Source organism: Halyomorpha halys, unplaced genomic scaffold, assembly GCF_000696795.3.
Source record: "Halyomorpha halys isolate HHAL.00 unplaced genomic scaffold, Hhal_1.1 Scaffold452.1, whole genome shotgun sequence".
NCBI lineage: Eukaryota > Metazoa > Arthropoda > Insecta > Hemiptera > Pentatomidae > Halyomorpha > Halyomorpha halys.
In genome coordinates, this window is record NW_027113202.1 from 264826 (window position 1) to 282662 (window position 17837).

At 33.1% G+C, this 17837-nt stretch overlaps 1 protein-coding gene and 1 long non-coding RNA gene across 2 annotated transcripts in view; one reads left to right on the plus strand and one right to left on the minus strand.

Moving 5' to 3' along the window:
* The window catches only part of LOC136796610 (uncharacterized), a 289620-nt gene that overhangs the window by 227704 nt on the left and 44079 nt on the right, over positions 1 to 17837 (minus strand). The gene's annotated exons all lie outside the window — the stretch shown is intronic.
* Positions 5315 to 15035, plus strand: LOC106682934 (UBX domain-containing protein 6). Its single transcript, XM_067050798.1, has 3 exons — positions 5315 to 6758; positions 9202 to 9312; positions 14421 to 15035. The coding sequence occupies exons 1-3, from the start codon at positions 5564 to 5566 to the stop codon at positions 14942 to 14944; spliced, it is 1830 nt and encodes a 609-aa protein (XP_066906899.1). The 5' UTR covers positions 5315 to 5563; the 3' UTR covers positions 14945 to 15035.

Below are 17837 nucleotides of genomic sequence, written 5' to 3' on the forward strand. Positions count from 1 at the left end.
TATATACATTATATATATATGTATATAATGTTCAAACATTAATTATTTACTATCATTTTAATAATTTTTCTGATGTACTTTATTTAGGAAGTCGCAGGTCTGTAAAACCGTGCTATAGAACCACATACCAAAGAATTTATATCATTAGTAATGAGAATAGCATAAATGTAATAAAATGTCATGTATAAATATAAACCTTCTATAAATATAAAACATTTACATATCTTTCCATTTTAAGACATTTTTGAACATCATTTGACTTGACTACGGATAAACAATGTATCACTGCTTAATCTTTATTTCACAATAAGTAAGTGTTAATTAATTATTTTGATCTGTTTAAACGAATGAATTTTAAAAATTACATATATGTGTATTCATAATAATGTCATGGGAGAAGTAAAAAATGAACAGCCAATCAGGTCGTGAGGAGAGAGGGACAGCTGGCCCAAAATATGGAAATTGAGGTTCTTCAGAATAAATTTCGTTTTCCTACTGCCAATAAATCAGCCCATCCCAAAAGGTACATTTTCCCTTCTTTATATTTCACTTCAGTCCCAGGGATATTTTTCTCTGATTCAGATTTTTTTTTTATTCAATGAAATCATATTATATAATATGATTTGTAACACTGTCAAGTTTATTCTAGATTGGATGTCAGAGTTGGGCAAAACATTAGTGCAACTAAAACTATAGGTAACTTAATAACTAAAATAGCCAGGGATACAATGTTCATTGATAAATGGTCCATTATAAACTGAACTCTTTATCCATAATTTCAATTACTCTAATTTTACTCAATTCTGTTGGACACCTTTTTTGTTATATGGTGAACGAACATTTTGACGTTAATTAAAATGTCTTTAGCCTCAGACCACCTATTTTTTTACGAAACAAATCAACCCAAATATGACTAATTTATCAATATCAAATTATCTTATTATAATTTTTTTTTTATTTTAAGAAAATGTAATATGTTTGTAGATTTATGTTTAATAGGACGGTTTTACTTTTTTAAAAAAATTATAATGCTAACGCTTAAAGGCCTTCTGAAAAAAAAAACTAACGAAGCTAATTATAAATCTTCCCTTCTGATGATTGGCTTCTCATTAAAAGTTAATTATTAATTCCCTCGATAGCTCAGCCAGATACTAGGGCATGAAACTTTTTCATACTATTAATAACCACTTAGCGTTAAGCCTGGACCACAGCCCACATAAATTTGAATGAAAAATTACCCAGATAAGGATGGTTCGGGCGCCTTTTTTTTTTTTTTTAAGTTTTTTTTGGGTGTAATGGCTTGTCAATAGCATATTTTACAGTCAAATAATACTGATAAGAATACTACCGAGGTATTTTTTATTTAAGAATTATTGTTCATTTAGTTTATTAAGCGGCATAGTGAAAACTAGTCGAGTGGAGATTCGACAGCATAAGCTGGATGGCGTATATTAATTTAATTGAATGTTCCAAGTCACCATCTCCTGGTTAGTATAATTAGTTTAGAAACGTGAACTTTTCATAACATGGATATAATGCATACATTAATATAATAGAAGACTTATAAAATCCTTAGTGTTATTTTTGTTTATTATCCAAGTATTCAATTTGACTCGACTGTGGGGACTTATTGGCCATAAAATAATAATACATCTTCAAGAAAATAAATTTAATTTATATTTTTAATGAATTCGTAGATAAGAAGAAGAAGACCGAGTACAATGCACATAATCAACATCGGGAGAGCTTTGTTTTATCCGCGATTGTAATCCTTTGTAATTCCCGCTCATTACAGCAGCTCTTCTGCAAACTTGTTCCTTCTACTTAAAAAGTGATAAGTTATCATAGCCCCAGCATTTGTGTGCTCTAATAATTATAAAATTTAGAGGCTGGCTGTTTTTCAATACAACCAAGATTTTATTTATTTTTTTTTTTTTTTGTATTTCTTCTCACGCTTTCAGAAACAACAAATTTTCATCAAACTCAAATAAACGTATTATACACCTTCTGTGGTGTAAAGCGTAATTGAAAACAAACGAAATCTTGGATCTCTTTAAGGATATTTTTTTTATGCTCGTAAGAGATGAAATGTATACTTTTTTTAGGCTCACCCAGTTTTAGCTATATTCCCATCCACGTTTTGTAAAACTTACTTGGTAAGTCATATCGTTCCAAACTGTTTGACGAATTTTGGAATTTCTGTCTTCTCTGTACCATCAACTGATAAAAATTATTGTATTTCACTTTAAAACGATATTTCTTTAGTAATCACTATACAATATTAAATTAAAAGTTCTTTTTTCTTCTATATATTAATTATTACTGCCTCATTATTTCCAAATATATCAATAATATACTGTTTCTTCAAATTGGTAGGATGATATTTATTTTTAATGGAATACTTTCAGAGGAGTTTCCTTATTTAGTTTGTAACGATGACATCCTGGCTTAGCAGTAACCTAACTTTGCGCTTATTCTATACCTCTTGTCCTTAAATTGATCTAAACTATTTTCTTGCATTTATTTTTTAATATATTTTTTTAATTGTTTCGAAAACCGGCCAAAATAATAGAAATTTTTATACATATAAAAACAATGAACATATTTATAGACATGATAATAAAAAGTTTCGAAATAGGAAGATTTAATTTTTCACTAATAAAATCATTATTAAAATAACTTTCATCTTTCAAAAATTATCAAAAAAAAGTTTATAACATATGCTAAAAATTATATATTTTTAAACTTTCAAAATAAACTATATATGATATCTTTATGGTCTTTTATGTTGAAGTTGTGTGAGGAAAGAATATTTATGGAAATATTCTAAACATAAAGAGAAAATAAAATATATAAAATAGATAACGCTATATGATATCAGAAGAACTTTATTTCGAAATTTTTTTTTTATTTTAAATTCTCTTATATATATTTACTGCAAGGGTGATACTATATTGATACTATTATCCATATGCCTGAGTTGATGATATCAATCCCCATACTAAGGGATAGTTATAAATTTCCACGATGGGGTTAGCTCAAAATTGGTAAGAAAAAGGGTGTCTACTAAGGGTTGAAAAATATAAGGGAAGATATCTCGGAGCTTTGTCCCAGGAGGGGCTGGCAAGATGGATCTGTGGTAAAGAGCCATCAATTCAGAGGCACCCGCCATTTCTCACCACAATGTCAACACGTTAATTGTCCAACCTTCACCATTCCTCTCTAGAAATATCACTTTAGGGTCTGTTGTCTCCTCTACACCTATCATCATTCAAATATGCTAGTTTGGAATCGTTAGGATTAGGGAGTGATAGAGCGAAACTGCTATGAAATTCAATGTACAACAATTTATATCTAACGCTCATTGATATAACCATGATATGAAAAGCGCAAAAGCAACCCGCATTCCTGCCTAACCACCTATAACAGGATCTTTCATTCGGACCCAATGTGAATATATGTACACTAGATTACGTTATAATAATTTTTATTCATTTTTAAATTAAATCAACAAACTTCATTTGCTCTGATGTGGTTTTGTAGGTTATGAACATGTCATGGTTCTTTTTAAGCCATAATAGAAATTTTTTTTGTTTTCAATAAATTGTTGATAATTGAATCACAGATTTATAAAATATACGTTTTATGCAATGAAAAAAAAGGTTCGTTGATTTGTACCTGCGGATACAATATAAAGATTAAAATTATCTTCAATTATAATTTATATTTGTGGGAGTGGGTAGCTCATTGGCAAGGCAATGGACTCCAACTCCAAGGAACCGGCTGTAGCAGATAGTTATTACCTGTTACCTATTGCCGTTGAGTCAGTCATGTGGGTTCGGGATCCCTCTGGAGTCCACTCAAACTCATAAAGTGGGGCACCTTTGTTTGGGTAAAACTCTGACATTCGAGCGTGATTCTGACCAAATCACATTGCACAACCGTTGGTCTAGTAATTGTACTCCCTTACATAGTACTGCACCCCTTTATCTTCATGGGTAGTAGCGGTACAGATTTAATTTAATTAATAAATTAAATTATAGATGATTTGGCGAAAAAAACCTGACCGGTCCGAAAAGTAAAATTCTTAAAAAAAATAAATGATTTGTTTTTTTATTTGTTCTTTATATCATAATTACCTTTTTTCTCTTACGAACTACTCTTTAGGTATCAGCAATGTTATCAGAACTAAATTAGTGATACCAAATGATATCTTCTCACTATAGAAACTGTGTAGAGTCCTACGGTTGCATTAGGGTTTTCGTAGAATTTATTAAAAAATCAACCTACTAATGGATAAGGTTATAATAATGAGTTACTACTTAATTATCTGATAGTCATTTATTAAATAAAGGTGATAAAAAATGTGAAATACGACGAACAATTACATTTTTTCCAGAGCAATTGCCAGTTTTTAAGACCTGATCTGTCAACTGGACCTTGGGTGTGGAAGTATAGTTCATGAAGTATAGTAGCATTGAAATAATCATTGGGGCCCGTATTTTTTTTCTTTTTAAATATAATATAAGGCAATATAAAGCGATGGTGATATTTGGCCTGTGTATACTGATTGGTCTCTCAGGAACATTTCTTATATTACTATATCCATATTAGATTATATCAGCTGATATCACAGCAATAGTTCATATTGAAAATAATTTAAAAAAATTATTTTTTTGGTAAAAGCCACTCAATTATTAATTTGTTTTTTAATTAACCAAAGCTCACTGGTCTTTGCCATCATAAGTAGTCAAAGAACAACTCGAATTCAGGCTCGTATTAAACAGTGTAGGTACGCAGTCCCTCACTCCGAGAATTTATCTCCACTGGTCTTAATAGAGGGTGTGACAAGATGGGCTGTTGTCGGCACTCTTCTCCTGGTGTGCCCACTGATGACGATATCTACAAAAGAAATCTATCTGAGTTGCCAAGGGCTACCACACCAGGAGTAGGATGTCAACAATAGCGGGGGGGGGGATCTTTTCATTCCTTTTACTGTGGCTTAGCCTTAATGGTCCACACTCCGCGAAGGATGCTTGGTCATATATTGCTGCGCAATCATTCAGGCATATGCTAACCAAACTCGGTGGTTTGTTTGTAATGAAATTAAGGATTAATATGACGAATAATAAACTAATCTTTTTTTCAGTCTTTTTAAATATAGTTTGCGTAATATAAAAAAAATATTACAGCATTGAAAAATTAAATTAACAGATAACTTATTAATTCTGAAATGATCTATAAAAATAGTCTAATGGAATTCTTTATTTGGATTTATGTATGCATAGAAAAGAAAAACATATGTTATATTTGTTATATAGTTGTCAAAAAGTCATTAGCGTTCTATCATCCTGTGTATATATTGTATATTGTATCTGTGTATAGTAGAGGAGAAAACTTAATTAAACCTCAGAATTTTCCAATTACTTTGTAAAAAGAACAAAACATGGTCTGTTGAAATGGTAATTATTTTTAAAGTATAAACAATTCACTTTTATTATAACCTTCCTATCTCTTTTTTAAATTGCAATGTGAGTTTTCCTCAAGGCTACAATTTTAAATAATGAAAAAATCAAGAGAAGAGGATAGAAAAACAAAAAAGTCAACAGACAATTCACAAAATCACCCAGCTAGTTCTGCCGCTTCAGGCCAAGCAACAAAAACAAAAATTACAAAACCAAAAAAGAAAAAGGAGAAGAATGATATAAAAGATTACCTCAGCAGCCAAGAACAAAGTCTAGAGAAACATTTCCGACAGTCTCTGAACTTGTGTGACTTGGCATACAGTGATATTTTCCCCTACTTTTTTGAAGAAATCAATAAAAGATTCGATACTGAAGAAGAAGGGAACGACATATTGTATACCTGCCCTGAAATCAGTGAAGATATATTACCAAAACGAGAATGGCAGCAGAAGATTATGCAGGACTACATCATGGTTGTTCTTGAATCGGACCCCATAGTCGCATCCATATTACTGGTCAGGTTATTGAACTCTCAAAGTAAAGCGGACGAATGCTTTTCTATAATTACTAGGTACTTGAAAAACATCGTTGAACACCCGGAAAATGACAGGTATAGGCACATTAGATACCAGAACCCAATAGTCATTAGTAATGTGTTAGAGACGAGAGGAGCTCTCATGTTTCTTTTAATAATTGGCTTTGAAATAGACGTTGAAAATGATGAACACACTGAAACATTTCTTTCTTTTAATGAAAATCACTTTCACTTGACGGAGGTTATCAAGTTAATAAACGATGTCAAGGGCTTCCAGCTCATTGCCTTCGAGGATTACGCTGAAAACGATCAAAAAAAGAGTCATACAGATAGTGAGAGCAGTCACGAAGACGAAGATTACTATAAACTGACCTCGAAGGATTTAAAGAAGAACCAACAGTTGCGAGCGTTGGAAATCGAAAAAGAAAGTCAGCTTAGGACGAAAAGTACAAGAGAAAAAGAGAAAAGGCGATTACCAAAATCAAATGTAACGAAAATAAGAATTAGAACACCAGAAGGTAAACTGGTAGAATCATCATTTGAAATAAGCGACAAATTGATCAAAGTCTATGATTTCATAGAAGAAAATTTATCCAACGGAAAGAAATTCACTGTTTTAGTTCCTCCAGCAACTCCTTTCAAAGAAACGGACAAAGGGAGGACTCTAGCTGACTTGCAGCTCTACCCTGCGGTATTACTGACTCTCAAGTGGACTCAAAAGGAAAAGCTAGTCACTAAAGGAAAGAAAGTAAAGAAATAAACTAAATTAAACGTTTTTTTTTTTAAATCTTGGTTAAATTTGTGTGCTAACTTAGCCAATCTAATATTTAACCTAGCCAACCTAATATTCCTTTCTATTCATACATATAAAAATTCTAAAGAATGGACACTTAACAGTCGGACAGTATAATTTTAAAGAGATAACGATTTTACTGAAAAACAGTTGCACATGATACTACATAATTCCATATTACATTGAAACTCATACATCACTTCAGTTATCTGTGTTAGGTGTTGTTTTTTTAGGTGTAATATGCGTATTTTTGACGCAAACTATAGCCAACATAAACACTTTTAATGGTTTATGAAATGCTTCTTCGATAATCAGTTTATGCAATGAAAAATGTATTTTCTTTAAATTGTACTGTTTGTTCCTGAAATTTTCGCACTCAAACAAATTCTTCAGTTTATATGTAGTATATTTTATGTGTAAAAATCATAATTTATAGATTCTGTATACCTAATCCTTACATTTAAATAAAGCTAAGTACTTTCATCATTCTTGGACCTAGAAGGATATTAAGAACCTATCGATTTAAGTTTCAGATATATTGGCTACATTCCAGTGGTACATTCCGGCTTTTATTCAGATCATTTCATTTCACTAAAAATGCGATATTAATATACAATAGTTAAGATAAAAAACCTAAGTTAACATAAAAAGTTAGGAAGAACATTGGATTAGACGACCCGCCCTCTTGTTTTGCGGCTGGCAAAACCAAGTTTAGCGCTAATGACCGCCAAACCATTCACATGCAAGAGGGAAAAAATCTCTCCAAACTCTTTTTTCTCGGCCTAAAACAGCTGTGTAATTTGCTATATTAAACTCGATTATCTCATTAGATCATATATGTTATTGACGTACTATGTGATACGACCAGTTTTTATAACTTAATATCTTAGCTAGTATAAGTAGGACTTTTCTTTCAAAACACTCAATCCTTCGTTAAAGGAAAGGGAAAAAGAAGGGGAGAAGGGGAGGTGAGGGTGAAAGAGGGATGGAGAGAGAGGGAGTGAGGGGGGGGAGAGGGAGATAGGGAGGGGAGATAGGGAGGGGAGAGAGAACTTGAGTATCAGGAAATATTTCACAGGACAATCTTGTCCAGGTTTCAGGGAAAACGTTACAAATTTTATACCTCTGGACCACTCTATAAGGAAATCTTTTTCATTCCCCCGGAACTATCCGACTCCTCAACAGATTGCTCCAAGTTACTCTCCCAAAAAAGGAAATGGTTTAAAAACAGAAAGATTAAGAATAATATAAGATACATGTGACGATTTATAATATATATATAGGTTTTTAAAAAAAAAATAAGAATGAGAATTCTTCCATTTTGTAGTTCAATTTTAAAATTGTTGAAATTAACTCTCAATAAAAAAAAAAATTGATTCCGGTTTTAGAAAAGCATCGTTTAACTTATAATTTGTACATAGCAATATATAAATAATATAAAAAAACTAACAGGGAAAGAAACAAGATACAAGCTGAAAAAGTCATTCAAGATCTTTCCTCACTAAGGATCAAACAAAAAGAAACATTTGGAATTTCAAGAGTAGTTGTACTAAATGAGTAATTTTATTTATACATTATTATTTATGGCTTTTCAGATATTCGGATCTAAAATACACTTGTTTTTTCAACGTGGTATGGCCGTTGGAAAAAAAAAAAAAAATTTGAACCTGTGACAAAATAACATTTCGCCATATAATAAAATTTATAAATATTACAACAAAATGTTGAATAATAAGAATTTGAACTAAGAATTAGGACCCATTTATTATTTCAATGAATAAAATAAAAACTTTTATTTTAGTTTTATTATTCTACCAATAACTAGACTAGACGTAGACAATTCATACATTTCCTGTTGAAAATCCTTTTAATGTTTTTAAAACTCTTATTTATTTTTCTACATCGCAATTTACACCAACATCTTGATGTGCCTCTTAGTAAATTTTGTATATTCCGTTTTCATTTGGGAACTGGAAGGCTGACTCTTGAAGAGCTAAAAAGACACTACAATCCATATAATAACATTACAAGTCGGAATAAAATTTTTCTTTATTCCTGTAGCTGAAAGGTTTTTGCATTTTTCAAGAGTTTTTAAAAAACTGGTTATTCTTTTCATTTACAAGCTTGTTTTCGACTTTTATCGATTTAATTCGTCCTTTAGCTTTATTGGTTTTGACCTTTACAAGTACAACCCATGTAATATTTGCTTAAATATGCCTTTCGAATACCTATTACAGTGATTGTTGGAAGCTCAGCGTCAAATGACTACATCCAAACTAACATTGTATCAACTCCAACGCCAAAAAACCAATGAATTTTTTTATTGGAGCTGAGTTGGCTATGTAAAGGAGGGGCGTCATCATTCTTAGTTTATTATATTTGCTTTTATAATTTTCTTGTTCTATAAGCTTTGAGTCGTAAAACTTTTAATCAACAGCACTCGCCAAGATTAATCGATCGAGCAGAAATGTTTCATCTCCAGGAAAAACGCCATCAAAGTAATGCTTTGAGGGAGGAAGGTTTATCAACACCCCAATTCTCTCAACACTTAGCTGTAGGGTAAAGAGTGTTGGAATTGGTTTTTGATAAATGGTGCAATTGTAAACTGTAGTGGACCACGCGAAACTAGTCAAAGGAAGACCAATTTATCGCGTTATGTGTCAAAAGATGCTGAACCTCAACATCTGGACATTCGCCGTCAACTGCAGCATTGTACAAGCATAACAGTGAGTGATCAGACTTTTCGAAATTGTCTTCATGAGACTAATCTTAGATCTAAAAAACCCCTCCGCTGTTCACCCAAGAATATAGCTCGAAGGAACCAACGCATTCAGGGATCAAGAAACCATGGAAATCGGTTATTGCCTTAGTGAAGGAACTGTTTATTCTTGAACACGCACTCGTAACTGTTAACTAGCGAATCATAGCTTGGAAAGTCCCTGGCAAGCCAAGTCGTCTGAGATATCCCAGTGTTCCGGTCTAGTCATGCTGGCACAGTCATGTTTTGGGCTGGCATAATGAACAGCTCCAAAACTGAATTTATGCCTGACGATAACCATGAATGTTCAGATGCACCTGAGAGACATGCTCTAACCCATAGTAACACCTATGGCACGATTATGGAGAAAACTGTCTCCTAGTTGATGATTATCCTCGGAAAATTAAATCCTGGTTTCAGTCTGAGTCAGCATTTTATTCTTTCGGTAGCTCGCTGATGCCGGGAGATGGAGCTCTTCCCAACATGAAGTGCTTTGAGTCCACCAGCTCTCAGGAAGTTCGACTAGGTGAGGCCAAAGGATTTGGTTTTTCTCAACAACCTGGTTCAGTCTTCATTCATGGTGGTACAATCTACCACTACATGTTCTGCTGTTTCAGAGACTGGGACACCGGGGGTCCATGTTCTTTTCGAAACTCTGCAGCTTTCCCCGGAACCCTCCGAGTTTTATAAGGATCTGTGAAACGCAGTAGTATGGGAGGACTCATTTATCCTTCAATATTGTATGGATGGCGGAAAAAAACTTTCTCAAAATAGCGTCATTTGGGCTTGCCACCCACCGTCCATTCCACTCTTCTATGGAATCCTTCCGCAATGTCTACTTCCACAGATTCGGGGTCTCACCGATTCGTGGATACTCTACCATCCCCTGCCTCTTCACTTCGTATTTAATAAAATCAGCTTTGAGGATGAGGTCAAGGGGCATCGTTCCGACCAACACTTGCACCGCCTCATGTGACACCGTCCTGTAGATCTTCGTTACCCTCAGCAACACCAGTCTCATCTATATTGTTGTTGAGTGAGGGCTTGGTTCCGGAGAGAGGTTTCACAGGGCTCAACGTCGACCGAATATTCCAATCACAGGCCAGAAAATTAAGTGCTGTAGTTGACTGAAGGAAGCTGGACCAAGAGCCTATTTATTGTGGGCATGCCTGAACGTGTCTTAATTAGCGATAGGAATGGCAATACTGACTGAATTCTTTTAATTTTTTTACATATACATTCAAGTTTTCAATTTCAGTAACTATGATTTTAATACCCAAGCCACTACTGCATATAATAATAAGAGTAGCGGTTTTAGATATAGTATTTAACAAAAAAAATCTCATAAAAACCATACGAAAAAAATGTATGGAAATAAAGAAATCAATTGAATGATTATATAGACATCGACCAATATCGTGATCTGACTGGGGACAGCAGGAGAAAGAGGGCTTTCGACAACAATATCCGATTTAATTTAGCTTTTAAATAATCATCCCCTGACAGTATTTTGTTGAAGGGGAGAAGGGGAAGTGGGCGACAAGATGAAATTTTTGTTTATTGCTTTTCATTTCCTGAGGCGTGTCGATAATTCGGTTTACTTCAAGTCAGGGTAAATTAGATTTCTTCTTTGAATTTAGGCTTAATCCAATTTATTCTGGGGGAGGACTGGCTGGGAAAGGAGATCAACTCGATTCATTAACCCGACCCATTCCTATTTATTAGCCGATAAATAAGCTAATGAACCCATAAATCTTCGATCGCGGTCTCCCTTTGCCTATGAATCCTTATTTATTCATTAAATCATAGCTTTCATAATGACTCAATTTCCTGTTTTGGTTTTCAAATCATTGGCTGTTGTGTGGCATAATGATAGTTTTTCTAGGATTATACTTTAATTGAATTACTTGAAATAGTAATAATACTTATTATTTGGACATAAGTCCAATTATTGTACACACACAGCTCAATATACCGTAATATGCTCATATACGAAATCTTCCAAGCTTTTGAAAGTTCACTGCTTATGATGGCCTAAAAGGTAGGACGGAACATCATCAAGTATTTGAGCATTATAAAACGTTGTAAATAAATTTTTTTCCTAACCGTATTTTGCTTGATATTATATTGTTGTTCCATATTTCGGGACTAAATTGTTAATTGAAGACTGCACAGAAAACTGGAGTATTTTATTTTACTGATTGTTCATGAGAACACATATTTACTCGTTATGCCCATACTTAATTGTCGTTTTGAGCTATGCCAGTTCGTTTTTTTCTTATTTTAACTTTAGTATATACAAAAATTTATCTATTATTATTATTTATTTATTTTCACTGTAATCTTCAATTGGATTTAATTTAATAATAACAGGACATTTTTTTGGTTATTTTTACTAAAGGAAATGTGTAGTTACATAATGATTTCATGCCTTTAGTAATAGGGTTTGTTCCAACAACCGCTTTTTTCTGTCCGGAAGGAACTGTGAGGAGTTTCTTCTCCCGAAACTGGGCATGGTCCGTACAGTAACGGATAGTCAGAAGCGGTTGTTGGAGCAGACCTACTTCGTGATACTATATAACAGATAATTTCTTTAACCAATGTATTTGTTTAAATCTTACCACCGATAACTCACTAATGAATAAGTTTTCTGTTTTTCTAGTGTAGTAGAAAAATAATAACTGCATAAGCATATAAAAAATAGCAATTCTTTTGGTTTGAACTTGAATATTTTATATCTTGAATTCTGTTCCATAAAAAAAAAAAAAAAATCACATTAACAGCTACATTTAAAATTTAATCCAGTATTTAAGTACATTTGTAATTCATTAGGAAATTTTAACCACTAGGGTTCTTTTAGGTGCTATAAGGTTATAATTCCTTACAGTAGAATATTCACTGAAAACGTAATTTTCTGGTCGGTTTACAAAGTGGTCTAAAATATTATTCAACTATTTCAGCTATGTTCTGCCATATACTACATACCACGCCCACGCTTCGGAGGAGTATCAGGGATTGTTAAGGATGAGAGATTAAGAATTAATGAGTTAGGAGGGGTAAGGAGTATGGAATAAAAAGTCGCATATCTGTTTTGGGCCAAATCTGCAACAAATGGGATGTTAAGGTCTTTGTGGATGAGTTTATTTGTAACGTAATAAGGATCATCAAGAATTTTACATAGGAGTGTATGGATTGGATGCGGGAAGAACTTGATGGTTTGGTAGAGCCCCAGAGCTCAATTCCATATGTCCAAATTGGTATGATTATCGTAGTGTATACTAATTTTTTGTGATGAATGGGAAGTTTAGAACATTTGTCAAGTAGGTGTTGTAGCAATCGGAATCTAGGAGCAGTTTCTTGTCGTTTCAGTCTTTTGTGTGGATTCCAAGTAAGTCTCATGTCAAGTATCTATTCTGTTCAATAGGCGTTAGTGGAGTATTTAGAAAGGATACTGTAGGACAGGAGGGTAGAGGTTTACGACGGAGAGTAAAGGTGATCTGGTGGAATTTATTTTGATTCTCCAGTTTTGACCCCATTCTTCAATGGATGTTGTGTCTGTTGTGTTTGTGATGCTTTAGTTGGGTCGTTGTTTACAGATAGTATACATGTGTCATCAGCGTTTGTTATTAGGACTGTGTTAGGGTGGGTTGGGATGTCAGCTGTATAAACCGTTTAAAGAATGGGATCTAAGATACTACCTTGAGGAAAACCGGCGGACTGAGAAAAGAGAGATGAGTAGGCTAGGTTATGATTTACTTTAAAGGGTGGTGATTTGGGATTGGAGGGTTTGGGATACAATGTAAGGATCATTGTTCACTGACAATAGTCGATTAAAAGGAAATAAGTAGGGGGTCGGAATTCACGAAGTTGGCCGACGATGCCAGACTCTATCAAAAGCTTTTTCAACATCGAGGAAGACTCCCGTACATTCCGCTCTCCAATGTGGAATATATGACATCAAACACTCGATGACATTGTTGTATGGTAGAATGGGATGTTCTGAATCCAAGCTGATGGTCAGGAATAACATGATGTGAGTTAAGGATTGGGTAGAGGCGTTTTAATAAGAGTTTTTCTAGTATTTTGCCAATAATGGGGAGTAATGAAATAGGACGGTAGGAAGATGGATATTTAAGTGGCTTAGAGGATTTGGGAAACATTTTTATTGTAGACTTTTTCCAAGGGTCGGAGAAATAAGTGGATCGGAGGATAGCATTATAGATATAGGTAAGGAATAGGATGGCTTTACGAGGGAGCTGTTTCAGAATGTGTGCTGTGATAAGATCGTGGACAGGAGCTTTTTTAGAAGGTGGATCATGTTCATTATTTCTGAGGGATGAAAGGCTTTAGGAGGAAGGGTTATTTGGAGTGGAATGGTTTTTCTGTTAATAATACTTGTACGTGATGAGGTAAGTTGTTTTCGTTCAGTGAAGTATTGTTAGTGATCGTAGTTCCTATCGATCTAGAGAGTATTTCGATAGCAGAGTTGATCTGTTCTTTTGTTTTTAGTGGAATTTTTAAGTCAAGTACGTACATAAATATAAAAAAGTTTCATCACAAAAAATATATAATTAAAACATATGTTTTATTTATTGAGTACTAATACAAAAAAATTAGTTATTTATATTTTTTTTGCTAAATACATAAATTAAGTGTTTATTTGAAGATAAGATTTCTTTTAAGCTTTAGATTCTAATAAAATATTTGTTATTTATTTAGAATTAGCGCAAAACATGAATAAAAATGTTATTGTTTCCTAAAAACAAATCATTTTAATATAATATAATAACCTTCCTTGTCTGTTAAAATATAAAACAGCTTCAAGGCTAAACTGTTAGTTAAAAACCATAGTAAAAATCAAAAGTTGAGGAAATAAAATCAAAATGGCAACAGGGAATGCTGAAAAACACCCCACTTGTTCTTCTAAGAAGACAATAAACGATATCAAAGGTTTTAAGCTGAAAGCCAACCAAGATGCCAAGAGAAAAGAGAAGCATTGCCGTACTGTCCGTGATGGCAGCCGCGAAGACGATTATTACAAGCTCACGTCACAGGATTTGAAGAAGAATCAGAAGCTACGAGAGCAAGAAATAGAACGAGAAAGTCAACTGAGAACGAAAGAAATGAGGGAGAAGGAGAAGAGATCATTACCGAAATCTAAAGTCACGAAAATAAGAATAAGGATTCCAAATGGTAAATTGTTTGAATCTACCTTCGAGATATCCGATAAATTGTTGAAAGTATATGAATTCATAGATGAAAATATATCAAATGGAAAGAAATACACCATATTAGTTCCTCCAGCGACTCCATTCAATGAAATCGACAAAGAGAAGACTCTTGTTGAGTTACAGCTTTATCCCGCGGTATTGCTGACCTTGAAATGGGTGTAAGTTGGTAAAGCTGTCGGTGAAGTAAAAAAAGTGAAACAATAAACAATTACACTGTTCCATAAATAACTATAATATATCTGATTTATTTTTACATAGCAGTTTCAATATTTCATATATAGATATGTAAATGTGTTAATCTATTTTCGTGTTCTGGTAGTTGGACGTTAGCTGTGTATGAAGTGATGGCAAAAATACATTTAGGTTTAAAATGTCCATTGTCAAATGTCGATGTTTTCAATACACTGTTGTAGAAACATAAATGTTTTTAATTTAAAACAAAACTCTGTCAAATTAATTCAGAAGCTGTTTTAGCTTGTACTCAAAAATTAAAGATCAGCTTAATTTTAGTCAATGCAGTAATCATTGTTAAAAACTAAAAGAACAAATTTCGATATTATAACACAAATTTAATATTATACGATTGAAATTGATTGTTTATCAATGATTTTCAAAAACATTTTTAGTTTAAGAACAGTTTATTTTCGCCATTTAGACGATAAAGCCATCTACAGTAGTTCAATGAATGTAAACCATGAATGAATGCACTAGGCAGGCGGAGAAGGCTTGTATGTAAATAACCATGAAACTGGCCAATGAAGGGTTGAATATTCTTTTATCCTGAATATCCGTTAATCCTAAGAAGACCGACTGTATTATTTTATCCTTCCAGAAGAATAAGCGTCCTCTCCCTAAAGTCTATAGGTAGCAGGGTACCAGATTTGACCAACAGATAGCATAGTCTAACTGGGTGTCTCCCGTGGCAGGACCTGAATCTAGCTAGCCACTGCAATATGAAGATCAAGGTGGTTGGGACCAGGCTTAACTACCTGCTAATTTCTCCTAATATTTCTCTCCGCCTTAATTTAATGATTTACAAGAGTGTACTCAGGCCAGCCCTGCTCTATGGAGAACCTGTGCTGACCAATATAGCACCTTCAACAGCCAAGTGGCTCCAACAGTTTGAGAGCTGTACAATCAGACATATTTCACTTCAAAGAGCAAAGACGGACCACATACATACGATTTTAGAACAACCTATTGTGACAGGCTTTATCTCGATTTTTTTTACAGCCTCCAGTACTGTACGAACCCATTATTGAGGACACTGATACAGACAGGACAGTCACAAAATTGGCAGACACTAACACTGGATTGAGGACTATTTACTTACTTTTACGAAATCAGATGTGCCCCATCTTCGGACAGTGGACTCAATCCATTTGCCAATTTTCAGGCATATCCCTTTCCTTATTCCTTTCTGACAATGCATTTGAAATGCATACAAGATATTTTGCCCATTATTGTTACGAATTTCCTTATATTAAATCCGATAGACTATAGGATCCTATAGATCCATATCTTAAGGGAAAACATTAAATCGTAATATTAATTAATAAATTAGAAAATATACCACTATTGTTAAAAAAATCAAAATTTTATTTAAACATAAATTAATATATTCATATTATAGCAAATATTGCTATACTTATCATAATCACAGGTTTTTTTCCTTGAATAAAAAGAACTGTCTGTGAAGAGCTTAGGAAAATTTAGAATCGTTGATTTTTTTTTCTGGACTAAATATAGGCAGGTACCTTATTACACAAAAGCACATCTAAATCATCTTTTTGGAGAGTATTTATGGTCAACCATCTTACAATTGTTTGATTTTACTTTTACTTGCAAGAAATATGAAGTTTATACTACTTCCAACTAGCTTTAACTCACTTTCCTTCCATGTTTACACTTTGGGTAATCCAATAATTGAAAGGGACTTCTTACAGTCTAAAGTGTTTTTTATGAGAGTCAATAGCTGATCAAGGCAAAGATGCCCAACTAAGCCGACAAGCTTCAAACGTAATACGAGTGTCTTAAAATACTCATGCCTTATAACTACAAAGCACGTGCGATAACGCTTCCAGTATAAATATCTTAGATATTGTGTAACAAAGTTTAATAGCAAAATGTGGTGAAGCTTTAGTTTAGTAGCTCCAATATAACGACTCGATCAGAATGTTTGTTTTCTCTACCAAATGAAAACTACCATACGCAATATTATATTTGTACATAATGTAATATGTAATTCGCCCTACTTTTTTGCTCTCTTAGTGTGAAGGTTAACTCATAATCAATGACAATAACAACACATACTTACATACTCACTAGTTATGTGGTTAAGTCTTGCAAGTCCAGGCTAAGTTGCAGTGTTTTATACCTGTAAAGCTAACTTTTTATAGCTTAAATATTAATAAAAGCCATAAATGGTTTAAGTCAAACATAGGATTTTTATACAAGCAAAAGATATATGAAGTTAAAAATAGGTGTTTTATAAAAATACTGACATTAAAATATAAACAATTAAAAAAAGTCCCTCAAATCATAGGGCATTACATAGATTAGAATTTCTTTCTCTAATAGGAACATATTGCAGACTATCTGAAAGTTACCTTAATTCTAAAAACTAAAAACTATAAATATAACAAAAAATTATACTTTTTTTTATTATTTATTATTAATATAATAAATATGTAAAAAAACGTCCCCAAGATGTTGGACAGTTAAAGTTGTAAGACTTGAAAGATTAAAGTGGTCTTTTGTTTTTTTTTCTTTACTGGATGATTTGATAGCCTTCTTACTTTTTTTTTTTTTTGTAATAATTTATTTATTGATATTTACAACTGTATACACATATATACAACGAGTAAATTTGCTGTAGGTGACATAGTGACATGATAAAAACATGTGGAGAATCTTCCCACTGATAGAACTCCAATAACATTTCTAGAGGAGAAGATCTCGAGGCCATCTTCTTTTCAGACGGCTAGGAGGATTATTAGGTAATGAAGGAGAAGCCAGGTTAGAAACAAGTGGATTTGGGTGGTTGAGAAGTTTA